A 27,895-nucleotide genomic window follows, 5' to 3' on the forward strand; every position below is an offset into this window, starting at 1 on the left:
CAATTGTTTCCAGAAAGAAAGGAACCTGAGAGGACATATGAGACTTGCAGAGAAGGAGTAGTGTGTGCAATTAATGTTTTATCTGAGGGAGAAGTAATAGAGCTATATGCTAAGACTTTATGGTATTTGTTAAGTGCTTATTATGAGCCAGGCACTGTATTAAGTGCTGGGGTAGATACAAGCTAATCAGGCTGGACACGCTCAGTGAGAAGCAGCGTGGCTCAGTGGAAAGAGCACGGGCTTTGGAGTCAGGGCTCATGAGTTCGAATCCCAGCTCTGCCACTTGTCGGCTGTGTGACTGTGGGCAAGTCACTTAATTTCTCTGTGCCTCAGTTCCCTCATCTGTAAAATGGGGATTAAGACTGTGAGCCCCACTAGGGACAACCTGATTCCCCTATGTCTACCCCAGCGCTTAGAACAGTGCTCGGCACATAGTAAGCGCTTAACAAATACCAACATCATCCCACATGGGGCTCACAGTATTAATCCCCATTTTACAGATGAGAAAACAGAGAAAAGTTAAGTAACTTGTCCTAGGTCAAACAGCAGACAAAAGGCTGAGCTGGAATTGGAAGCCACGTCCTTCTGACTCCCAGGCCCGTGCTCTGTCCCTTAGGCCACGATGCCTCTTACATGAGAAGTCTTCATATTAGAATTTATAAACAATTCTGATAGAGCAAGTGCTCACCTGAACCAAATGGCAATCATTGAGCCATCAATTTCCTTGTGGGAAGGGATCATGTCTACCAACTCTATTGTACTCTCCCAAGCATGTAGCACAGTGTTTGGCACACAGTAAGCACTCAGTATTACTATAAGCTTTCATTTACTATAACAAAGTCCTCATTATAGGTCATACTTGTCTTCTGGTGACTGCTCATTAACAATGGTGCTAACATATGCAGGACTGTTCCAAATTGGAAACCCTGGATTGAACAGGGGTTTGCCAGGCCGAGGATCTTTCTAGTTTGGCTTTCCCCAACTCTGCTATCAGCAGGGGAAGAGGCTTATTGGTTAGGGCTGTAAAAAAATGGTCACATCTTAACCCACACTACTGTAAGATTGTCACACAGGTCAAGCAGATAAGCATATGCCCTGCTACCTACTTGCTTAACTGTCACTTGAAGGGATTCAAGATTTAGATTTTAACTATCAAGGCCATGTTTATTGAAAACTATGTAGGCAAGCAGACATTTTTTTCATTTTACATACCTAGTAAGTTTATAACTCCATCATTGTAGCAAGCAAAAAGCTTGATAAGATCTTTGAAAAGAAGCATAAATGCAGCATTTATGACACCATTTGTCAGTTCATTTGGGTGAACCTAGAGGAAAATACAATTCAAAGTCAGCATTTTAATGCAATGTAAGGTTATCTAAGAAAGTAAAAGACAAATCATGTGATATTGCCAGGCTGTCCCAGAGAACTGAATACTAAAAATACCTAATGTCAAAGATTTCAATAGCCCTGGTCATTTTTCATCTTCGTTTGAGTGCCTTTATTTTAAAGGAATGGAAGACAGCTTGTAAAATAGAACAGTGGTTGCTCCAATTCCTTGTGTCTGCCAAGCACTTAGTACAGTTCTCTGCACACATTAAGAGCTTAATAAACACCACAGCTGGATTGTACTGTTGTCCGGTGGCGACAGCATGGCTCTGGGCAACAGGAGACCTGTGTTGTAGTCCAGGCTTTGCAAGTGTGAAACTTACCTGCTGTGACTAACTATCAGTGCGGAGCACTTGGGGACCAAAGAATAACCTTGAAAAAACAGTTGAAATCCTAAAAAAAAAAAAAGAGGCAGCAAAGATCCCAGTGGCTGAGCAACCAGCTGCTGGACTGAGGGGTAGGGCCTGGCCTTGGAATTATGCAGTGGTCATGGCTAAGTGGATCCTATGCTTCCAAACCCTCTGTGTGACCTTGGCAAAATGCTGTACCCTCCATGTCCACTTGCTTGTTGCCCTCCATGCCCCCGTGGGAATATGACTGGCAGAGACAAGACTCTCCCAGTCACATGAAGGGCCTTGAGGAAAAACCACTAGCGCTTTAATCAATTCCTGAAGTTTCAGAGCCGAGGCTTGTCCACTGTCTGCTCGGAGATACCATCGTATCAATGACATGCTAAAGTAACATGCACTCTTTGGTATGTTTCTCACGTACTAGAAACCAAGAGTGAAATAACCACAGTTAATGTTATTCTTCAAATTACAGCAAATGCACTTTCAATATGGCACACTTTAAAAGGCTCTTCTTGTACAATTTCCTAATGAGGTGGTTTACATTAATTTTAAAATCAAAAACAGTTTGACCGTCAAATTTCAAGTCAGCGTGTGCAGGGCAAGAATTTTAAAAATTTCATCAGACTCCCAAACTAATTCCAAAGAAAATTCTTGCAAAGAAATGCGTTGAGAAGGCTTAATAAATTGAGAGGCAAAATAAGACTCTAACTCAGTTTCACAATAATGGTAACCTAGTTTCCCACACTCAAATTCACAAGTATTGTTCTTAAGCATCAGTACAGATTTTATGCACAGAAACAGTCTTTAAACTGTATTATTTAAGAAAGCTATTACATACATCAAACTCAAGCAGTGCATCTATCTGTCCCTGCAATATAGGCATACTCTTCAGCAGTTTTTCAGGAGCCATCGTCCTCATTACACCATCAGCCCTATAATAGAAAAAGTAGCATGTTAGCAAGCAAAAGTAGCAAAATTTGCCCAAAGTAGGCTTCCTAAGGATTCCTAAGGATCACCTTTCTCATTTCCCTACTTCTCTGAAGTTCAGATTCGGTGAGAATTAGTGCAATCATTCAAAACAGGGGGAAGCTAAATCGCCAAAAGGTTAAATGATTAATCCGTCACCCTTGCTTAAGTTCAGTCAGGATCTTTTTTCTATTAGTTCAGTGCTAATGTGTCAAAAAGTATTGCTATAATCTCCCCTTCTATTTATAAAGCCAAAGAAAAATTAGGAGCAATTTATCCCAGTGAAAGAAATGTGGGCAGGGAATGTATCCATTATATTGCTACACTGCACTCTTCCAAGCATTTAGTACAGTGCTCTGCACACAATAAGCCCTCAAATATGACTGACTCACTGATCAGTCACACTTTCTTGAAGTAACACTAACAACAGTGTAGGGAGACTTCAGTATCTTATTCTTTTGCAAAAAAGAGATGCCAGAAGTATTGACTTCCCAGCCTAAGTCTGGCTGGGAGACCGAGGGAGAGAATAATATAAATGTACTTTATGGATCCAACTTGTCCAGGTGTCTCTTCTCCGACACCGGGAGTGTTTTCTAGCAAAAAGGTAGAACTTGTGCAACTGGAAACGAATTTGACAGTAGAAGAGAGCTGGTTGTCATGTATTTTTAATACAGCACAAAAAGCAGCAGTGTAAAGTAAGGAATCGGTGACACGAAGGTCTGGGAATGTCCAGGAGTGGAGAGTCTAGCTTTGCTGGCTTCTCCCCAAACTCCTTGCAAGGTCAGGAAGAGGCCTGGCGGTGGGAAGCTGGAGAAGCCTGGTTCTCCCCACCCCCAACCCCTCCACTACTCTTCCCTGAAGCTCTTTGGGTCCAGCTCTTGTCTCAAGCCTCCTAGAACCTAATGCTAACCTTCTCACTGCACCTCAATCTCATCTGTCTCAGCACCGACCATTCGCCTACTTCCTGCCTCTGGCCTGAAATGCCCTCCCTCCTCACATCTGAAAGGATTACTCTCCCCGACTTCAAAGCCTTACTGACAGCACATCTCCACCAAGAGGCCTTCTCTAAGCCCTTCTTTCCTCTTTTCCCACTCCCTTCTGCCTCATCCTGACTTGCTCCCTTTATTCATCCCCCATCCCAGCCCCACAGGACTTACGCCCCTATCTAGAATTTACATTAATACCTGTCTGCCCCTCTAGATTTTAAGATCATTGTGGGCAGGGACTGTGTCTGTTTACTGTTATATTGTATTCTCCCAAGTGCTTAGTACAGTGCTCTGCACACAATTGACTGACTTCCACTACCCCACTCCAGAGGCATGGGCAGGAGTTCCTGAGAGCCATTAACACCATTGCTGCTGGGAAGCAGCATAGCCTAGTGAAAAGAACATGGGCCCAAAGATCTGGGTTCTAATCCTGGCTCCGCCACTTGCCTGCTGTGGGACCTTGGGTAAATCACTGAAATTCTCTGGGCCTCTGTTACCTCATCTGTTAAATGGGGATTAAATCCTCCTCCCTCCTACTTAAGACTGTGGGTCCCATGTGGGACAGAGACTGTGTCCAAACTGATTGTCTTCTAACTACCCCAGTGGTTAGTACAGTGCCTGGCATATAGTAAACACTTAAGTACCATTAAAAAACCACATATAGTTCCCTTATTCCCTAAACTGACGAAAATTACCAAAACTCAAAAATGCTTCACTTTTGAAAAGTTCAAATAAAAGTTAGAAAGTAAAACACATACCCCTTCTTTACTCTTGCAAAGTCAAATGCCATTTGCCTGTATGAGAAAGCCTTTTCATTTAGGTATCTACTGTAGCGCCTTATAAAGGTAGACATATCATAACCTGAAGATGACAAAAATCCAAATATTTAAAACACACCCTTGAAATGGAATTTGATTTAACCAAGTGTTTCCTTAAGTTCAAAAATTACATACCAATAGATGGGGTTGGCCTTATTAAATTACTATATTAAGGTTTCCAGAAAACAATGTAAAATGAATTCCAAAAGAATTTTTACATTTGGAAGCGACCCATCTTTAGTCGTCTAGACTGTGAGCTGGGAATGTGTCTACCATCTGTTAAATTGCACTCTCCCAAGAACTTAGTTCACTGCTCTGCATACAGTAAGTGCTCACCATATACCACTGATGCATCTTCACAGATTTGAACAATGAGACAGCAGTGAACTGAAGAGTATGATTACACAAATCCATCATTAAAATATCACCAAGAATTGTGGAACTTTGACTTTTAAGTTGTGACCTCTTGGAGGACAGGGACCATGTGTAATTCCCACCTGTATATTCTCTCCCACCACTTAGTACAATGCTCTGCACATAGTAAGCACTTAGTACTGTTAATATTAGGGCTCTTCTCGCCCCCAACCTTTTTTTTTCCTTCAGGAAAAGTATTACATGGCTTATTCAGTACAGGAAAGCAGCAAGCTTTAGCATATGCCAGATGAGCCATATTTATACACCCTGAAAATGGACCTTATCAGCTTCATCTTGGGACCCCAGGGGACACCATCAATCTTTCACTTTAGGAAACTTGAATCTGCCGTTTCTGATCAAGATCTCTTGAAGATTCTTACTTGAAAACTGTTACAGGTTTGTGATTGAAATCACTGCGGCCACATTCCAAACGAGATAAAGAATTGAAAATAAATGTAAACTTTTTCTTCACTTGTGTAAAATACCAAGGGGGGAGGGGTGGGTAAATGTACAAGGAGAGAGATTACCTTTTAATTATACAAGACTACCTTTGTTAGATGAGCATCAGAAATGAGTCAATTCTTTTCACATGCAGGCTGGACTGAGTGATGCCCCAACCTGTCACCCAGATAAGCCTTTGATTTACTTTCTTTTTCTTATTCCTTCCCTGTCTTCCTGCACACCCACTCTCCCTACAGGTCTTTTAAATCTCCATCTCCAGGATTCTCTTACATCTGGTCTTTTCTTCCTGGCTATTCCTGAGCTCTACAATCCTAAAAGCTCTCCTCACTACTACTTGCAACTTGACTATGGCCATGCTACTCCTAGCCATCCTCAAACCAGGCTGGAAGGGGTGGCAAGGAGCCCAGGGGAACCGTGACAACATGAAGTTTAGGTTTGGAATAAGAGGATGTGGTGATGTGTGAGTATGTGTGTAGAAAGTGGAGCACAGAAAGTGTAAAGATAAAGATGTGAAAGTCAGAAGGTGGGTGGGGAGAAAACAGGGTGAGTGAAGACAAATAAAAAGATTACCAGGAGAACAAGTGAGGGCATTACATAAAATTACATTCAACATGCACATTAGAGAAATTCAAGATGCCTACCTTCCATGGGATTCCTTTATCTCCTGGGCACTTTAAATTCCAAGAGGTGATAAAATATATATCTTTTGTGGGCCACCCAAAGAACCATTATTACTCAAAAAATGCTCCAGGGAGTCACCATTAAGAATCCTACACTGCTAAACTGACCTGACTTCAAACTGAGGTGAAGATAGTTTCAAGAGTTTGAAGGAGGCAGATCTAGGTCTGAAAGTAATCAGTAGGACTGAAACAGATGCTCTGTTTTGCAACTGTGAATGGCATTTAACTTTTCCAATTTTTCTCTAAAAATACTGAAAGATTCAACTTTTCAAAACCCCAAATTAAGAACAAAACAAGCAGGAAGACACCTTTTCACCAGAACTATTCTTCTTAGTGTGTCTAGGACTTTTCGAAAACAATTTCTGGACAATGTCAAGAAATTTGTTATGGAAATCACATTTGAAGATTAAAGCACAGACGATCTATTTGCCAGGTGTGGAGTACTCTTACCAATACTATTCTCATCAACTATAATAACTTTATTATTACTAAGCACAGGGGTCCAGTTTTTAATGTTACCATATTTATTACACTATTCAATCAATATACTCAAATGTGATCAGTCTTACCGTGGGATCCACTTTTATCCAAAAAATTGCTGAGATTGAATAACGTATTTCTAGAAGCCAAATACTGAATAAATCTCTGAAAAAAAGAATACATTGTTCCCAAATTAATCATCATCCTGAGGTTAAATCACATTTGTGAACATATTCTCTCCAATACTTATGAAAATTTTATTACTGAAGTTCTAATTCAGGTTATTCTTATGCATAAGGGGCACCTATCTGATTCACTTTAAGAGCTAATTTGCATGATACTCACTGATCACATACATTTGTATAGGAATGGTTTTCGCAACATTCTGATTCATTATTTCAATATACAATTAGAGATTCAATTAATTCTAAATAAGATTAGCTGAACAGGTAATCTTACCTCTATTCACCTATATAATCTTTTCACTTCTTTCCTGTTAATGTCATTTAAAAATTCAGGATATGTTTATACATGAAGGGTTTCAACCTTCCAGTTTTCCAAATCCAAATATGTATAGACATATTAAACAACTGTTTCTCTTTATTTTGACTTCATCTCCTATTAAGAAATAAAGCCAAAACAAAGGAAAATATTTCAAGCTACATGTACCTTCTCACCTCTCTATTGCCCTAACGGTGCTTCCATCTCCAGAGCAGTGACCACACCGATCTAAGCATGGTAAGCACCCAAGAAATGATCAGTGAAGGGTATATGGCCCAGATTATTCCGCTGGTCCTCACTGGTAGCTTTTTTTCAGTTTTAGATTTCAGGCAGGTCTGCTGTACTTCAGCCCCAGTTGAGTCACCATGCCCCTACACCCTCCCATCCCTACACACATATATACCCTCTTCCATTAAAACTCCTGGTTCATTTATTCGAAGCTCAGTTAAATTTACTCTGAGCATCTCTGTGATAACAATGTTGATCCTGTCTCAAATGACTTTTGCCCCATTATTGTTCTACTTCTTGTGATCTTGCTTGGGCTATTTACATTCATAAAGAAACATCAATTCTCTGCTTTACCTATTCTCTGATAACAGGCTCCCTACTGACTTTGGTCTCTGCCCCCTGCATAGGTTATTCATTGTTCACGCTTTCCAGGAAGAAACCTGTGGACACTATTGAGGTCAGTGCAGGCAGGATAGGAAATTAGGTGTAAAGAAACAGCTGGCAAAATTCTGACTACAGGGCTTCCTTTAGGTTAAAACATCCCCTACTTGATTGAGACACCTTAAAAAAGAAAATGGGTAATTGCTGAGAAAGTTGTGAGAAGAGATAGATATCATTTAGAGGGGAAGGAAGAAAGAGAGAAGGCTCTGGGAAAGCAGAACAGGAGAAATCCTACAGACAGAAGGTAGCAATGAAAAAGAACTACAACAGTTTCTAAAACAAAGGACAGGAAAGAAGGCAGAAAGGAAGAGACTTGATTTCCACTTTCTTACATGCAAATGAACACCTGAGGAAAACCCTTCCAGGGAACATGAAGGGCAGCAAGAAAGAAGGCAAACACTCATCTTTAACCCCACATTCCCTGAACAAGGTGGGCAGCCCATCTGAGAGGTGGAAATTAAAACTAGCATCACCACTAATTATTCCTTTCCTCCCCTATCTGCCCCATATTATTAGCCGAATACTTCAAGCTGTGCAAAAACCTAGACTTCTTAAATTATGCTCTTACCTCATTGCCATGGACCATTAGATGATGTGTTGTTACTAAAGCTTTGAAAACCACCACCCAGCTACTGTTCGTTGCTCTTTCAAACAGTGTGTCAGCCATCTGAGGGATATTAACATTTGTCTCATTGGTGGCCTGGATCAAATCTATGAAAATGAAAACAAATGGTCAATGATGTTTACAAACCTTTGATGACTAACAGATCTAATTGCGCATTGTTTCAAATAAGTGGCTAATCAGAAATCTGGTAGACATGCTAATAATAGCATTCCTGGAAATGTTGAGGTGGATCCAGTAGTATGCATCTTTAAATATGCTTACCGTTTCTACTTTGTGCATCAGTGGCAAATATATACTTCTTTTAGGGCATTTGTTAAGCAATTATTATGTGCCAGGCACCATAATAAGAGCTGGGTAGATACAAGCTAATCAGGTTGGTGTCAGTCCCCGTCCCACATGGGGCTCAGAGTCTCATCCCCATTTTACAGAGGAGGAAACTGAAGCACAGAGGAGGTAAGCGACTTGCCCAAGATCACACAGCAGACAAGTGGTAGAGTCAGGATTAGAAGCAAAGTCATTCTGATTCCCAGGTCCGTGCTCTATCCACTAGGCCATGCAGCTTCTACCCCTTGAAGCTAAAGCTTTGGCTTTCCTATAGGGACTGGGGGGCACAATATATTCACCTCCAGAAAAGTACTTCCTCAAACACTTTGCCTAGTGTATGGGCAGCAGCAGTTCTTTGTGCACTCCTCTGTTTTGAAATGCTCTTCTGCATGGTTTTAAATTCCAAAAAGCAAGAGCCAGGTTTCTCTAAACTGTAAGCTCCTCATGGGCATGGAAAGCATTTGTGGTATTGTATTCCTTAAGAGCTTAGTACAGTGCTATCCACCTGGTAAGCACTCAATAATTAATTGATTAATTGTCTTTTACCTTGTTTGATGGAGTGACCAACCCAGCGTCATGATTGGGGAGGGGATGGAGAGGAGGAAGGGCTTAAATTCTTGTGATAATGATGTCTGAAATATCTGAAGGCTTCATAACCCTCGCAAAAGCAGCAGGTTTGGTAAAGGCCAGGTTTCCAGCATGCTAATGCTGGATCTTGGGTGTCCACCCGCCTGCAGCAAATGACTGTGGGAGTCCCCAAAAAGTGGCTCATTGACACACTTCCTTTCCAAGACCTTTCAGCAAAACACCTTTCAGCTAACCACTCACACAGGTATGTTCAGTCTCCAATCCCTTGCCCTTAATATCTCATGCCCAACCTTCAACTCTGCCATGCTGTGCCCGTTGCCCGAAAAGCCTTCTCCCTACAGCTCAAATTTCTTTCTTTCTGTCATTCAGAATTTTTTCACCAAGTTTTTCCTTATTGATTGGAAGTGATGGTGCTTGTGTTTTGCTTGCTTCTAAATAGGCAACACATCAATCTTTAAATTATGATATATAAAAACAGTATTCTAAATTAACTGTGTGAATTTACATTGCCTTTGTTTTGACAACTCCATAGAGCTGAATTTCTTGACTCTTCAGTTTGAGCATACGTGCATATAAACACACACAACTTGACATCATCTATGGAAGGGAGGACAGGCAGAGCAAAGATAGTTAAAAATCAACAGTTAGTTCAAAAATCTCCTTTTAAATATTAGTTATCTCATCCCCCACCAAACCAGAGTAAATCTCACTAACCACAATTTGAGCTTGTTATCTCTTTCCCTGAGCATCTTTTAAAGGAGGGCCAGCCAGCAAAATCAGTATCAAAAGAAGCAGGAGGGTGGAGGCAACTCGCACTAGTCAAGTGATGGTGAGATATCAGGAGATCTATTTCTTCTGGGGTGGAGTGAGAGGTCCTATGGCATTCCTACCCTACTTGAAGCCAGAGTGACAAGATTATTTTGTCGTGTCGGTCAGGAGTAAGTCATAGGCAGGTAACCTCAGATACATCCCTCTCAAAAACAAAAGAAACCCAATGCCCAGAGCATTCACCCAGATTTGGTTTGCATTTGGCCTTGCGCTAGATATTACAAAACTCACCCACATTGCTAATAAAACTGGTCTAGGCACTGAAAGTATATACAAAATCCAAATATCACACCATCATTTGGGGGGCTTCATCTTTCAAGTGACTCCTTCTAGAAATTTATAACGTGTTCACACCAGACCACAGTCACTGTTAAGAAGATCCTGGATGTCATTATTGGATTAGATCTACAATCCATCCAGCCCGGGTCTTGATCTCCAACGGTGCTTTCAGGATGCTTGGAGGACCTGGGTGATGTTTGCCCTCCTTGACTTCCCCTCCAGTGACAACACTTTGCATAGTGTTTTTAAAAAATGGTTTCCAAAGCACTTGTCCATAACTCCTTAAAGACTGTTTATCTGCACATCTATCCCAACCTCCCTTGATCATGTTGATATTTTCTGCCTACACAACTTCCTGTGTTAATGAATTCCACACGCTCACCACCTGCTGTGCAGAGAAGCGTTCACTTTTGTTTTCAACCTACTGCCAAACTTCAGTGGCTGCCCCCTCATCTCGGTGTTGTGAGATTCAGTGAACAATAATGCCATGATCCATCAGTCCACACCTTTTATGATTTTCTAGACATCAATCAGGTTCCCTATTAGCCCTTACCATTCCAGATTAGAGACCTAATCTTTTCTATCTACCCTCCTACAGAAGCTTCCTTATCCCACTGATTACCTTGATTACTCCTCCAACTCTATTAAAAAAAAAAAAACTCTTCCTGAAATGCAGGGACCAGAACAGCATGCATTAAGCCAAGAGTGAGAACATTGAGGTTTTACATAGTGGAATTATCTACGCTTTTTGTTTTTGTCTTTCTCCTTGGTGACGTGCAACATTTTGTTGGCCTTTTGGCCTGCTAACAGTAATGGGCCAAGGAGAGATCATGTCTACTCTAAGCTCTTAAGAGAGTGCTCTGCAACAGTAAATAATCAATCAATATCATTGATTGGGTCCAGTAATCTGAAGTACAATTAACCATCAAGGATCTGAGGCCTGGATGTCGGCCCGCCACCTAAAACTCAACATGAGCAAGACTGAGCTCCTCATCTTCCCTCCCAAGCCCGGTCCGCTCCCAGACTTCTCCGTCACCGTGGATGGCACGACCATCCTTCCCGTCCCGCAGGCCCGCAATCTCGGTGTCATCCTTGACTCGTCCCTCTCGTTCACCCCACACATCCTATCCGTTACCAAGACCTGCCGGTTTCACCTCTACAATATCGCCAAGATCCGCCCTTTCCTCTCCACCCAAACGGCTACCTTACTATTGCGGGCTCTCGTTATATCCCGGCTAGACTATTGTGTCAGCCTTCTCTCTGACCTCCCTTCCTCCTCTCTCGCCCCACTCCGGTCTATTCTTCACTCCGCTGCCCGGCTCATCTTCCTGCAGAAATGATCTGGGCATGTCACTCCCCTTCTTAAACAACTCCAGTGGTTGCCTATCGACCTCCGCTCCAAACAAAAACTCCTCACTCTAGGCTTCAAGGCTCTCCATCACCTTGCCCCTTCCTACCTCTCCTCCCTTCTCTCTTTCTACCGCCCACCCCGCACGCTCCGCTCCTCTGCCGCCCACCTCCTCGCCGTCCCTCGGTCTCGCCTATCCCGCCGTCGACCCCTGGGTCACGTCCTCCCGCGGTCCTGGAACGCCCTCCCTCCTCACCTCCGCCAAACTGATTCTCTTTCCCTCTTCAAAACCTTACTTAAAAATCACCTCCTCCAAGAGGCCTTCCCAGACTGAGCTCCTCTTCCCCCTCTACTCCCTCTGCCATCCCCCCTTTACCTCTCCGCAGCTAAAGCCTCATTTTCCCCTTTTCCCTCTGCTCCTCCACCTCTCCCTTCCCATCCCCACAGCACTGTACTCGTCCGCTCAACTGTATATATTTTCGTTACCCTATTTATTTTGTTAATGAATTGTACATCGCCTCGATTCTATTTAGTTGCCATCGGTTTTTACGAGATGTTCTTCCCCTTGACGCTGTTTAGTGCCACTGTTCTTGTCTGTCCGTCTCCCCCGATTAGACTGTAAGCCCGTCAAACGGCAGGGACTGTCTCTATCTGTTGCCGACTTGTTCATCCCAAGCGCTTAGTACAGTGCTCTGCACATAGTAAGCGCTCAATAAATACTATTGAATGAATGAATGAATGAAAGGTTTCTTTTCTGCAACAAAACCTATAGTTCAGAGCCTATCGCCATGCAACTGTAGCTTCGATTATTTTTCTCAATATTTCACCTGGTATTTGTGCACTCTGAAATTCACCTATCAGTCTTCTTTCTGGAATCTTGTTACTCTTTCCAATACCTACATATACTTTATCCAAATACCTCAATCACATCTGCCACCTTAAACCTTTTTGATTTAAAAAATTTTTTTTAAAGTTACAATTTAAATTTTCTGAAGAGAGTCCATTTTTACAGAGCAACAATAGGCTGCTGATCTAGAAAATGAAGTAAAAATAGCTGCTGTAAGTCCACAAAAGCAAATAAGATATAACTGGGACTTTTTTCCTGAGAAAAAAAGATTCACAAAACTCATTAACCAGACTAAGGGATAAGGCTGCAAAACAAGAGATAATATGGAACAAATATACTGTGGATTAACTAATAATTCTATGAACCAGAGACATATACCCAAACTCCTATGTGTCTTTCTTTTCCTGACATCCCTACCCAAAAATGGGTTACCCCACAAAGTGTTCAGGCATTTAACCAATTGTATGTGGTGTAAGATGCACTTTTTTGGGGGGTGGGTGTGTGTGTGTCATTTTTTGGTGTGGGGGAGAAACAAGAAGAGCAACAGCATCCATTGCTTGCCTTGTTCACCCTTTTTAAAAAAAAACAAAAAGTTTGTTAAGCACTTACTATGTGCCGGGCCCTGTGCTAAGTGCTGGAATAGACACAAGCTAATCAGGTTGAACACAGTCTCTGTCCCATATGGTATTAAGCCCTAATCTCCATTTTACAGAGGAGGTAACTGAGGCACAGAGAAGTTAAATGTCTTGTCCAAGGTCAAACAGCAGACAAATGGCAGAGTCATGATTGTCTAAATCCCAGGACCTTCTGACTCCCACGGCCATGCTCTATCCACTAGGTCATGCTGCTCCACCTGGGCAGCACCCAAATACTTCAACAGAACCTAGGTGAGAGGACATTATTTCAAGAGTTTTGGGGGCCTGAAGATGTCAATATCAACTCAACCTTCTAGCAAAAAGCTACAAAAAGCTTTTGAATTCCAAGATGTTTTTTTAAAGAACATTTGTCAAACTATACTTAAAACCTACCCAGGGAGAGACATCAACATGATTCTTATAATGGTGGCAGCTAAGTCCCACCAGACTCAGAGCTTGTTGTAGGCAGGGAATCTTCCTATATCATACTCTCCCACAAGCTTAGAACAGTGCTGCACACAGTAAGCACTCAGTATGATTAACTGTGCTTTAATAGCTTGAGTTATTTCATCATTTAGTGTCTCACTTTTCTCAAAATTAAATGGAAAAGAAAAAAGGTTACAGAAGAGCTAAAGCTGTACAATAAACTGGTCTTATATTATTTGAACTCTCAGTGGATAACAAGTGAAGTTATAGCAGAGAGAACTTATTCTTTCCCCTCCTCAAACTCCAATGTTGCTTCATTAAAACTACAGAAAATGTCTCATGGCATTGTTAACAATAAGAACGGTAGAATACTAAGAACTTACCAGAGGCACATTGCTAAGAACATAGGAATTGGTGGGCTTGGAAGTGATAGTGAGCCAGTAAGTAGGGACATATATAATACAAGCTAGCCAACCATAATAATAATGGTATTTGTTGATATTATACTACGATACAAGCACTGTCCTAAGCACCGGGATAAATTCAAGATCATCAGGTCATACTCAGTCCCTGTTCCACAGGAGGCTTACAGCCCAAGTAGGAAGAACAGGAACTGAATCCCTATTTTACAGATGAGAAAACCTACGGCCAGAGAAGACAAGCCATTTGCCCAAGGTTACATAGCAGACAACTGGGTAAGCCGGTGTGAGAATCCAGGACTTCTGACTCTCAGGCTTGTGCTCTTTCCACTAGGCCACGCTGCTTCTCAACATTTCTACTTCCATTCCCCCATCATTACTTTCTGGGGAAAAATTGATCATGAAATCAACCTCAGAACAAGAGGGCTGGAATACTCCCTATATGGTCACCCTAGCCAATGACTGAAGTGCTAAATATTTCATGAAGGTCAAATAGACATTTTGCTTGTATTTGCTTCTTAATACTATAGGCCATAAATATTGTACTTCATTTCTAAAATTCTTTAACAAATAAACTGTGGGGCAATATAGCTCGAGAGTTTATTTCTGCAGTGTCTGCAGTTTAATAATGAATACGAATGAAATTCTGCCAGAAGAGACCAATAAATGATGACAGCCCAACCATGTAAGTGGAGCTTCCCTCTCACAAAGAAATAAATATAAACTGCACCAAAAGCAATGCCTGGATTTAAATGCAACCCACAGAAAAGATAGTAAGCTCCCCATCAAAACAGTTACCACACTGAAAATAATCCCTTCCATTTGGTGCACACGTAAAGAATGTCCTTTAATTCATTATTTCATTAATCGGTTAAGAGTTTTTTTTGGTGTGTGCAGAACACTGCACCAACAGCATGAGAGAGTACAATACCACAGAATTGGTAGACATATTCCCTGCCCACAGTGTACTATTTACAATGCCTGTTGCTGTTTTCAGTTCTGCTCTTGCTATTGTGATCTTCCCCAAACCTTTGCTTGAAAATCCTTGTTGTGAACAGGGAACGAGTCTACCAACTCTATTTTACTGTATTCTCCCAAGTGCTTAGTACAGTATTCTGCCACAATACACACTCAAATACGATTGATTTACTGAAAAGTGTCACCAGTTCCTTATTTCACACATACCAGCCTGGCCACCCCCACTGTCTTCCAACAATTGAAAAGTAACTGGTATCATTTCCAGTTGAACTCCACTGTGTGCTTCTTCTTCTCCCATGCTTCTTCGGTCTCCTTCAGTTCACAACATAGCAACCGTACCCTGGCAGGATCTGCTGGATCTGGTGGGAGGTGGTCCCAGGCCAGGAGTACAGCAGAGATGGGAAAGTCAAGAGTGGGGAACAGTTAGGAGGTGAGCTTCAGGAAGGAAGATTGAAGAGATGACATTTTAAATGTTTTAAAAGTGGAGAAAAAGAGTTTGATCAAAGGGAAGTGACAGGACATAAAAGGCAAGTGGAGAGCATAGAGAGCAGCATAGATGTGGGAGAGAAAAGCAGATCTAAGTGGGAACCAGGCCAGAAGAAAGTGACTCAGGGACTGAAGGAAATGGAACAACTTAGTAACACAATATTCACAGGGGCAGGTTGGGTCGAGGAGTTGAGATGGATCTGTGCAACCTTGTGGACAGAGAACCAGCAGGATTTAGAAGTCGACTAAATACGAGCAGTGAAAGTCAGTTAGGATTCATCAATTGTATTTGAGAGCTTACTGTGTGTAGAGCACTGTACTAAGCACTTGTGGGGAATATAAAACAAATACAGAAGCAAAACACAAACACTGTGGTGTGAATTTGTACCAGTCAATTCCTTTACTTGGATCAGCCTGTATTGGTAAATACTAACATTTCTGTCTTATGAGTCCTTCACAGTACTCTACTTTGTGAGTTTAAATTATCTTTAAAGACCTGGGTAATGATAGCAGTTTACTACCTTATTCCAACTACCTCTCTTGGTGAAGAGTTCTGTCTCTCACTTATGACCCAGAGACTACTGTTACCTTTAGCAAAAACTGTTCTAGTCTACATTCTTCACAGATGTTTCCCTCAAGTTGGCCAAGGAAATTAGGTCTTTATTCCCCTGATCAATATTTCAGGGTTGGAAAACTGTTCACAATTCACTGAGTCCTCTAAAGACTGCTCAAAGATTACTGGCAGAGTGTTGCCAAACCAACACAATTGTAAAATTGGGAATCTGTACTTGGGTCAATTAAAAGTCATTTAAATTGTGCAACACTCAAACGTGGGTCTGTATTTGTCTAGAATTGGCAATGCAGCTAAAACGGTGTTAAAATCAGTTAGTCATGTTTTCCATTTTTCTGAAATTCCTCATCTAGGGATGATGTGAGCCAGGACAAACTTTCAGCAGGGAAACTGGAGAGAATCTCACAGACACATACACATATATGTACACCCAAATGCTGGTCTCTGAGCAGGATGGAATAAGACCAGGTGAAAGAGAGAAATCAGGAGGGAAGAGGCAGAAACCCTCTACTCTCCAAGACTTGGGAATACACCCATCTCCAGAGTCTGTCAATTATATTTAATGAGGACTTACTGGCTGCAGAGTACTGTACTAAACACTTGAGAGAGTACGATATAACGACAGACACATTCCCTGCCCACAACGAGCTTATAGTCCTCAGGAAAAACACCTGCGCTCCAATCCCAGTTCTATCTCTTGCCCATTACGTGATCTTGGGCAAATTATCTTTTCTGCAATTCAATTTCCTCATCTGTAGAAATGGGGACAAGATACCTGTTCTCCCACCTCAAACTATTACTCCCCTGTGAGACAGGTATTCTGTCCAGTCTATTTATGTATTGTACCTATCCTAAGTGCTCAGCACATAACACCTTTATATTATTATTAGTAGTAATATTAATAAAAGGTAGAGTCCATCTCTCAAGTTCTCAATCCACAATTTTTAGTTTTCTCTGTCCAGAATGCCACAGTTCATCTCATTTTCATTCATTCAGTCACATTTATTGAGCATTTACTGTGTGCAGAGCACTGTAGTGAGCACTTGGAGGGTACAATTCGGCAACCAACAGAGACAATCCCTACCCAACAACAGGCTCACAGTCTAGAAGGGGGAGACAGACAAAACAAGTAGTCAGGCATCTTAGGCTTCATCACTGGAGGGTAGATTTTTACTGATAATGAAAGTCACCTTGAGTCAGTATCAGAATTTAAAAGAACCTCTGATGTTTACTCTTCTCTCTCCCACCTAACACACACAAGCTTGGAATCACAGAGGCAAGAAGCACTAATTGTGGAAATGAGAAACAGAATTTCTTGCAAGTAATCCATTACAATAAATTCTGCTTAGGTTTTTGATTTTCATTTGATTTAGTTGGAGGCCATCAATAATAATAATGATGACGGTATTTGTTAAGCATTTACTATGTGCCAAGCACTGTTCTAATCTCTGGGGTAGATATAAGGTAATCAGGTTGACCCATGTAGGGCTCACAGTCTTAATCCCCATTTTACAGATGAGGTAATTGAGGCACAGAGAAGTTAAGTGACTTGCCCAAAGTCACACAGCTGATAAATGGTGGAGTAGGAATTAGAACCCACAACCTCTGACTTCCAAGCCCGTGCTCTTTCCACTAAGCCACGCTGCTTCTCTGCTTTCAAACAAAAGGGATGACATTTGGATTCAGGGACTGTCGCGTCTAAGAGAGATCCTGAATAATTTGAAATCTTTCTGGGAGTGCTTGTAGGTAACACATTTATCAGGAAGCACAAGCCTCTCTAAGTAAAAAGATTTTAAGAAAAAAAGTTTGCTACTAAGGTAAACTGTGATCACCTTGCAAATGAAGTGAGATGACTTCCATGCACTGGTGAGTTTGTTGAGCATATCAAAGTAAAGAAATGAGTCTGGACATTAAAAAAAAAATGTTCCTTGATTCTGACAGTTTATAATGCTTGGTAAAACAATTCTCCTTGTTTAGTTTTTTTTCTTATGACAACAGCTCAGCTACCTACTGAACAACAATTCTTTGAAATAAGTAATTTACTGAAGATTTCATTAATGAAAATCAATCTGAAAATGGGAAATCCTAAACCTAGAAATTATGAAACAGTTGTTCAATTGTATATTTTTTCCTCTGAAAATTCTCACTCCCAGTAATTTTTTTTAATTTGAGTTGTCCAAGGATATATTAAGTGTCATCATGTAATGCCATATAACGTCATAACCAATAACCTAGCTGCCTAGATGATAAATGTTTATTTGGTATATAGTGGGCCTCATACTGTGTCTGCCACCAGACATGTGGCCCTTACATACAATTTTCTTTTCTACCTACCTTTAAATTATGTTTATGTTCGTTTCCCCTGCTAGATTGTGAGATATCTGATGGTGAGGAGGGGCATCATTGTGTTTGCAACCTAACCTCCCATCTCTGACCCTTCCTCAGCAATCCACTGCTATCTGGTGAGGGAGTTGGGTCTCAAGGGAGTCAAAAGATCCAAACAGAACAATAGCAGGGTAGGAAAGAATGGAAAGGAAGAATACAAACATCTCCAGGCATCAGGCATGTCTCTACGACCAATCTGAAGGCCCACAAAAGATGTCTCTCATAATCCACCTGCCTTGTTTCCAGGAACCCAAGCTAATGGTCTCCAACCAAATGCCTAGCATGACCTAGTGGATAGAACACGGGCCTGGGAGCCAGAAGGATCTGGCTTCTAATCCCAGCTCCACCAGCTGTCCACCTAACGCAAGTCACTTCACTTCTCTGGCCCTTAGTTATCTCACTGACAAAATATGGATTAAAACTGTGAACCCTATGTGGGGCAGGGATTATGTCCAACCTGACAATGCTCTGCACACAGTAAGCACTCAATAAATAAGACAATGAGTGAATCAGCTTATATCTACTCAGCACTTAGTACAATTCTGGGTACATAGTAAGAGCTTAAATACCATAAACAAACATCACAGTCTCAATTGTGATAAAGACACCACATTCATTTCATTGCAAATAATAATAATGATAGTATTTGTTAAGAACTTAATAGGTACCAGGCACTGTACTAAACACTGGGGTGGATAGAAGCAAACTAGGTTGGACACAGTCCCTGTCCCATGTCGGGCTCACAGTCTCAATTCCCAATTTACAGATGAGTTAACTAAGGCACAGAGAAGCAAAGTGACTTGTCCATGGTCACACAGAAGCGAACTGGCAGAGCTGGGACTAGAACCCATGCAGCCTAGAGAATGTTTGACTCCTAAGCAGCAGGAAAATATGCTCACGTCTGTATGGTGGAGTTTTTCCAGTGTCATTTGTCTTGTGTGGGTACGATACTGATTGAACACCTGTTTCCAGACCTGTGCTTACCAGACCTCTAAATCAACCAGCTGTCAAGATTGACATTTCATTGATTGCAATTGCTAGAGCACTTTGATGGATGCAGTATGCTTTATAAAGTAATTCTTCCAATACTCAATCTACACCTGTACATTATGCCCTAGAGCACTTTGATAGATGCAGTGTGCTTTATAAAGTTATTCTTCCAACACTCAATCTATACTTGTACATTACATCCTAACATAGATGACCTAATTTTTAAAGGACTTAGAAAGACATGACAGAAAAGAGTGTAAAATGAGCAGAATCAAGAAATTGGGGCTGGAAACAAACTCACATTATCCCTGGATTAAGACATGAAGGTAATTGCCTCTAAAATGCTTTAAGATTTTTAAGACCTCTGTTTTAGTTTTTAAACTAAAGCTCTGGCCATATATAACCTTAACTTGGTAATTTATTTTAATGTCGGGCCCCCCAGACTGTAAACTGTTTGTGAGCTGAGATCAGGTCTACGAAGTTTGTGTTGTGCTTTCCCAAGCACTAGGTAGAGTGCTCCGAATCCAGTAAGCACTCAAATACCATTGATTGATTGATCTTGTGGCATTTGGAATCAAGGCATAATATTCAATTACTGACACTGTCAAAATAACATTTAAGAGAACATTACAACTGCTTCATCACCAAGAGAATCCAAAAAGAGTACCCAAGAGCATGAAACTCCATTCTGTAGGTTTTCCCCAACTCTTTACTAGAGTTAGTATTACTAGAGATAATAATAATGATAATAATAAGAATTGTGGTATTGCTTAACTTCATACTATGTCCCAGGCACTGTTCTAAGTGCTAGGGTAGATACAAGGTACCTAGATTGGACACAGTCCCTGTCTCACAAACAGTCTAAATCCTATTTTACATAAGAGGGAATTGAGGCATAAAGAAGTTAAGTGACTTGACCTTGGTCACTCAGCAGACAAGAATCAGACCTGGGTTTAGAACCTCAGTCCTTCTGACTCCCAGACTAGTGCTTTATCCTCTAGGACACACTGCTTCTCTAAGTTACAGAGCTGGATAGCAGGCTCCCAATTCAGTTCACAATACAGGCCACAGTCCTTCTCTGGTTCAATCTGACTAGACCTAAACTTTTTAGTTCAAAGCCTGTTAATTCTTGAAATGGCAGTAAATCATCTGATGATCTGGAATGGATAACATTTCCAGAACAAAGAAGAGTATTTGGTTTAAAAATCACAGCAGTAATTTTTTCCCCCTTCTTTCTGCTCTCAGGAAACAAGAAGAAAATATTCCCCTCTCCCCCTTCCCCATCAAACACTTGAAATTGGATTACTCGGGTTTATAGCTTAACTGACACTAGACAAAGTGTTCTAAACAGCTCATTATGTCACCTTTCTCATAAAAAAAATTCAAATAAATTATTTACCCATCTCTATAGCAAAATATTTCCCTTAACTTTTCCTTATTGGTCTTATTTTTCAATTCTCCAAATCACCCAACTGCTCTCTGCCGAGGCCCGGGCCTCTCTCCTTTCCTCCTTCCCCAATTGTCTTTCATGAATTTCATCTGGCTTAATTTTTCTTCTTTACCAGAAATGGCAGAGTACTCTTAAATCTAGTCCTATTCAGGATGACACTTACCTGTCTGTCTAATGTACATGCTTTCTAATCTATCATCCAGTTTCCTCATCTGTAAAATGGGGACTGTGAGCCCCTTGGGGGACAGGGACTTTGTCCATTCTGATTAGCTTGTATCTACCCCAGTGCTTAGAAGAGTGTTGATATATAGTAAGTGCTTAAATACTATCATCATTATTATCCAAACAAAAATGACTCTCCCACCATGATTCAAAAGACTGTATTTGTGTACTCATTACCACTTCACTTCCACTGAACCTACTGTTATTTAAGAGCTTGTCCCAGAAACTTGGAGTATAAGTGAATTGATTCAACTTTTAATACACGTTCATTAGAACTTGTCAAGATTTTCAACTCATCTCCACAACAGAGTATTTTCCAGGACTCTCTTTAAAAGGTTATCCATTGGAAAATTAACTGTAGCTTTGTAAGTTTTATTCTCTAAGCATATTTTCAAGGATCTTATGCATTTTAAAATTCCCTGTGAATATGAATTTGGTTGTACTAATGTCCAAACAATGACAGTGCTTTATTTCAGATGAATATGTTTCTTGAAGAGGCTAAGCATCCCATCTTGTATTACAAAAGACATGATAAAGGTGCAAGCTGACAGCTTGATTAGGGGAGGCAGAGTCTCATTTACGCCATTAGAAAACCAAAATTAGTACAGTCCATTTAAATTCTTACTGTTCAAGCTAGTGTTTCTGTTCTCAACCCAATGTTGAGAATATTTACTGAAATGGTAAAAATAAAAGGTAGGATAAAGTGAAATGTAATTCCTTGGTATTTACTTTGGCAAAAAATAGAATATCTCCTATTGTTGCTTCACACAATATAATCAAATCATGCCAAAAGGGTAAAGTGTAGAGGAAGAATAAGGCATTTCCAAGTTACAACAAGGAAATACCCCTGTTGTTGATTAGCTGAACTATAGAAATCCTTAATCCCTACTAATCATCTCACTTTGTCCCTGCCAGTTAAACTACTGGCAAGGACATGTGGGTAGTAGAGTGCAGCCAGCCAGTTTTTTAAAAACAAGTTTCATGCATGTCCTTTAGCAGAAGCAGCATGGCCTCATGGAAAGAGCATGGGCCTGGGTTTCAATCCCAGCTCCACCTGCTGTGTGACCTTAGGGAAGTCACAACCTCTCTCTGCCTCAGTTCCCTCATTTGCAAAATGGGGATTCGATATCTGTCTTTCCTCCTACACAGACTGTAAGCCCCACATAAGACCTGATTATCTTGTATACCCCAGCACTTAGTACAGTTTTTGGCACATAGGAAGTGTTTAACAAATACTACGATTATTAATAGAGAACCAGCGTGAAGCAGCGTGGCTCAGAGAAGCAGCGTGGCTCAGTGGAAAGAGCACGGGCTTTGGAGTCAGAGGTCATGAGTTCGAATCCCAGCTCTGCCACCTGTCAGCTGTGTGACTGTGGGCAAGTCACTTCACTTCTCTGGGCCTCAGTTACCTCATCTGTAAAATGGGGATTAAGACTGTGAGCCCCACGTGGGACATCCTGATTTCCCTGTGTCTACCCCAGCGCTTAGAACAGTGCTCGGCACATAGTAAGCGCTTAACAACTACCAACCAACATTAATATCCTTCTGAGGGTAGACAGCGTAATAATGCAGGTAACCAAAGACTTCAGATAGAAGGGACACCAGGGAGTAAAAATAAGTTTGCATTGTATCTAACACACAAACAAGAGGGAAGTTTTGCCAAAGTCATAATAAAATGAATCCTGCTGCTTGGTCAGAGTCTCATAACCTAGTTCTGTCTGCCTACAGACAGTGGAAACCCTTTTCAAAGATAACTCTGCTCTGGTCAGTCAGTCAGTCAATAATATTTATTGAGTGCAGAACACTGTATTAAGCACTTGGGAGAGTACAACAGACACAAACCTTGACCACAATTAGCTCTGGTTTTCCTGGACTACACCTAACATCTATCAACAGGAGTCAGTGATAATTCAATCAAGGGAAGGATGAGTAAAGGGGTTATGGTATCCAACCAACACCTAAATCTATGTAGTGAGTTCTCCAGAAAAGAAAAAAAAACCCACACCCACCACTGATAAAAGCTCATCCTTCAGGTGAAACCCACTGTTCTAGGGTAAAGAGATCTGGGCTGGGAACCTGGAGACTTGTAATACTGGCTGAATTCCATCCCCCAATAACTCTGAGAAAAGAGTCAACATTTACTTAGCAGACGAATAATGTCGGGAAATAATGCATAATAAAAGGGTTTTGCTCTTAACATCCCAAATTGAGAAAGCCATTTTCTTTTCCATTTTAAATCTCTCCCTGAAGTTTAATTAGGTAACTTCACAAGGCCTCCAGTGGGGCACCTCATTTACCCAGCTACAAAGAATGCCAGAAGGAAAGAGTAAAGCCTCATGGTGCTCCACAAGCTATAACAGTGTTACTATACAGACTAGTGTTTCTATTAAAAAGAAATAAGGAGAATGGCTTTTTTCAGTCTCCTCTACTCTAGCAATACTAGCAAAATCTTCACAATTTCTTCTTTAAACTCATGAACTAGAAAAAAAAAATTAAATGCTGGACATAAAATTATTTCATAGTACATTTCCACATAAGAAATGCTAAGTGAACTCCTTGCTGAATGCAATGCTCTTTACCTTGTCTTAGTGCACATTTGGAAAATTCAGTAAGGAAAATATGTTCAAAGATCAGAATACCTAGATGAAGACTGAAAAACGGCAAGTGGCAAACAGCTTGGCTTAGTGGAAAGGGCACAGGCCTCAGAGTCAGCGGACCTGAGTTCTAATCCTGGCTCTGGCCACTTACCTGTGTATGATCTTGACCAAGATGCTTAACTTGTCTATGACTCAGTTTCCTCATCTGTAAAAAATAGCTATTAGATCCTACTCCCTCAGACTGTGAGCCCCATATGGGACAGAGATTGTGACTAGCCTGATTATCTTGTATTTACACCAGAGGTTGGCACGTAGTAAGCACTTAATACTATAAAAATGAACCCCCAAAACATACCGCCACTATAACAGGGGACTATATATGCAGACAGTGTGTATTGGATTGTCAGTCTCCAACCATGTTCACACCTATAAAAGTCACTATTATTATTGCTCTCTTCAAATATGAAGGACAACTTTACAAGATTTAGTCTGCCTCCATGACAGTTTTTAATGTATTTGGATTTTTAAATGATTTATTTTAGATCATTTAATGAAAACACCCAGTGAGGAACAGGCAAACAACTTGATAAATATATGCAAGTATTTGGTAGGCCGACAATTTCAAAGTGCTGCAACAGAGCTGTGATGCCTATGAGGGCAGACATTTTTTAATTCCTTCTGTGATTGTGTTTAAATCTATTTCAGCCAAAATGGGTGGGTTTGGAATGAATCACTCAATCATTTGAGAATTTGAGTGTTTCCTTTGTGAAAAACAAAGCCTGTACAGTGCTCTTCAGCAACTCTAGGAGGAGTCGGGGTGCAGGAAAGGTGAGACTCAAGAATCTTTTCTCTAGTTAACAAGTCTAGTATGTTTTTTGAAAGAGGTGGTTAAAATTACCAACTAAAAGTTTTTATTATTATTATCTGAATTTATTAAAGCATAGGCTTTACAAACTCAGTTGAATAAGCAGACACTTTCAAAAAATTTTAAATTGCACATATGCACATATATAGGTCCATATTTTTTAAAAAAGTTACCTATGGTGAGGTTTCATCCATGTATAAGCTTGTGACTGAAAAGTCACAGCCAATGGCCCCAATAATTCTCTCAAAATCCCAGTTTGGATCACTTTACCAAAGAAAAAATTTGCAGGGAAATTGATTATAGGATTAGGATTACAAACTTTAAAAAAAAAAATCTGCTCTCCACAAATGATCAGTGAAGTCTGATTGGTTGGTCCAAAGGCAGATAACCTCTTTATAAAAAGAGAAACATCTAAGTAAATACATATTCCCAGTGTTGCGAGTTAAATATACAGTAGATGCTCATTAATTTGGATCCCATTAATTTGAAATTCTTGACAATTTGCAGATCAGAACTTCTTTCCTTTATTTAGCTCCTGTACTGCTCTGATGTTTTGATTTTTGACTTATCCTTTGGATAATAAAGCTTCAGTTAGCCAGCGGTCAGGAGATTATATAGAGAAACATAGCTGAGAAGAGAGATTGAGGACATAATTCCTCAATACCTAGCTGCCAGATTTAGAATGACTGAAAGCAGAGTGGCTCAGTGGAAAGAGCCCAGGCTTGGGAGTCAGAGGTCATGGGTTCAAATCCAGGCTCTGCCACTTGTTAGCTGCGTGACTGCAGGCAAGTCACTTAACTTCTCTGTGCTTCAGTTACCTCATCTGTAAAATGGGGATGAAGATTGTAAGCCTCACGTGGGACAACCTGATTACTCTGTATCTACCTCAGCACTTAGAAGAGTGCTCTGCAATAGTAAGCGCTTAATACCAACATTATTATTATTATTATTGAAAGAAGAAAAAAAAAGAGACAAACAACAGGAAAGAAAAGGTATTCTCAGGATACCAAAGATGCAAAAGTCAGACACAAACAGAGCCAAGCATCCATGAGCCAATAACAATGGTACATTTCTTAAATAAGAAGCCACACTTTTATATCATAATTGAATTTTTCATTTTTTTAGATTAACACCCCCCCACACCATTACCCAAATTAGGGAGGTTTTGCTGAAAAACCAAAAATACCTGTGTGTAAAATTTTTCTCTGATAGGAACCAGCTAAGATTACCTAGTGAAATTTAGGAATAAAAATATTCACTATGTTTTGAGTATTAGGGTATAGCTCAAAAAATAAAAGACTACCTTGTAATTTATCATGGAACATCTGAGTCCATTAAGTCAACCCACAAACTGATCTTCTTTCTCACCAATTCTCATAGTTGTAATGTACTTTTCCAAAGCCTGTACAGTGCTCTGCACACAATAAATGCTCAATAACATTGATTGAAGTAGAAAATGATGGAAAAGAACCCTTGCGGCCAAGGAGATTCCAGAAGAAGCTAAGTACTATCTAGGTTTTTCATTTCTTGCATTCACCAAATGATGAAGAAATTTTAAAACCTGTCTCTATTAGCCTAAAATCAGGAGACCAGCCTTAATTGTTTTACAGAACCACAGGCTGTAAGAATCTACTAGAAAGGTCACCTGCCCCATCCTCCTGCCTTGAAGAGGGCCACATTTAAGTCATTAGCACCATATAGTCATAGTCCTAAATGTAAAGTTTTCCAGAAAGATGCAGAAATCCATTCTATCATGATTACTTGATATAGAATATTCCCATTTGCCTAAATCTATAATCATTTTAAGCCCATTTTGTTAAGCTTTGTAGATCTGGAAAACAAATAGTAGTCACTCTCTGATGATGGCCCTTCATAACTGAAGATGCATTTGTGATACCCTCAAAAATTAGCTTTTTTTTCAATGAGGAATTTTAAATGAGAAAGCAATTGTTTAATGACTTTGCCAGAGGATAACACTAACGTAATATCAAATAACCAGTGGCATTTCAGCTATTAGCATAAGCCCAGAGTGATTTCCAAATGTTCAGGCCCATACATAAAATGTCCAAATTGTTCATGTCATGTTCACCTAATTCAATAAAAAGCTATTACCTCAGAAGGTATTTAAAAAAACAGCTTTTACACCTCTAATAAAGCCTCTAACCAAGTCCTACATACTTCCAGCAGTCTGTAGTTCTCAAGGTGACTAACTAAAGCATTGCCAGCTAGGCACTGTGTAACTGTTTAAAGAGGGCACTCTTGATGGAGAGATTTTTTTATACAGTATATGTAAATAGGCCTCAAAAGATCTATGCCCATTCCACACTGTTATATCCCAAAAGACTGTGGGGTCAAAGTCACTGAACATGACTGTCACCCTGGGCAAGTAGACATTCTGCAAGGAGGGGTGAGGATGGGTAGGGTGCCCCTTGACAGGCCTTGTGCATAAATTTCTGGGCTGTCGGGATAAAAATCTGATGGGTTAGTGTAACATGTGAGCAAGAAACACCTGTCCCCTTGGGGAAATCAACAAAAGCCCATTGATGGACATCTGCTCTTTTGTCAACTTATTGGTAGAATAATGCTAAAATGATTCATATCTGTTGAAGCCAGTTTGCTCCCTTCCTTCTCCTGCACTCTGGCCCCAAACTCAAAATTCATTCATCCATTCAATAGTATTTATTGAGTGCCTACTATGTGCAGAGCACTGTACTAAGCGCTTGGAATGTACAAATCGGTAACAGAGACAGTCTCTGCCCTTTGACGGGCTTACAGTTTAATCGGGAAAGATGGACAGACAAGAACAATAGCAATAAATAGAATATAGTTGGGAATCCTTGGCATAGCTTGTAATCCTTAAATAAAACGAAATCTTTTGGAGAGTTGATTTTCCTCAGGACCCATTAACAAAATTAACACTTGGCAGGTTCATCAGAAGTGATCAATTCATCGATTACTATGAATCAGAGTCGGGATCAAAAACAAATATGGAGAAAAAAAGAATGACAGGAACAACTAACATTTTTCCTCTATACAAAAAGGGGCAGGGAAAATCAGAACCAACAGGGGCAGCAATTAAGGCCAGCTTCAGATGATACACAGAGTAAGCAAATGTCCAGGGTGTAGCACAGGAGGGGCAGAGGTTCAACATTTGACAGTACCCCTCAAGTTAAAAATCAGCATCTGCGTAAATATGAATGTCAGAGGTGAACACGGCTCCTGAAGCAGTGGGGGCAGGTCAGGGGTCTGCTGGAGTAACAATCTAAGTATGAGGGGAGATGTCAAGCAAGCTTTTGCATGTCCCTGCACAGAGTACTGCG

At 40.6% G+C, this 27,895-nt stretch overlaps 1 protein-coding gene across 13 annotated transcripts in view; it reads right to left on the minus strand.

The window, feature by feature from the left end:
- The window catches only part of SNAP91 (synaptosome associated protein 91), an 85,279-nt gene that overhangs the window by 49,966 nt on the left and 7,418 nt on the right, over positions 1-27,895 (minus strand). For all 13 annotated transcript variants that reach the window (XM_029047447.2, XM_029047452.1, XM_039914796.1 and 10 more), the window contains exons 3-7: positions 8,281-8,423; positions 6,632-6,707; positions 4,447-4,549; positions 2,575-2,668; positions 1,213-1,324 (exon numbers count right to left, since the gene is read on the minus strand). In XM_029047447.2, coding sequence (XP_028903280.1) covers positions 1,213-1,324; positions 2,575-2,668; positions 4,447-4,549; positions 6,632-6,707; positions 8,281-8,423 — 528 coding nt within the window. The remainder of the gene's footprint in view (positions 1-1,212; positions 1,325-2,574; positions 2,669-4,446; positions 4,550-6,631; positions 6,708-8,280; positions 8,424-27,895) is intronic.

Source organism: Ornithorhynchus anatinus, chromosome 19, assembly GCF_004115215.2.
Source record: "Ornithorhynchus anatinus isolate Pmale09 chromosome 19, mOrnAna1.pri.v4, whole genome shotgun sequence".
Lineage (NCBI taxonomy): Eukaryota > Metazoa > Chordata > Mammalia > Monotremata > Ornithorhynchidae > Ornithorhynchus > Ornithorhynchus anatinus.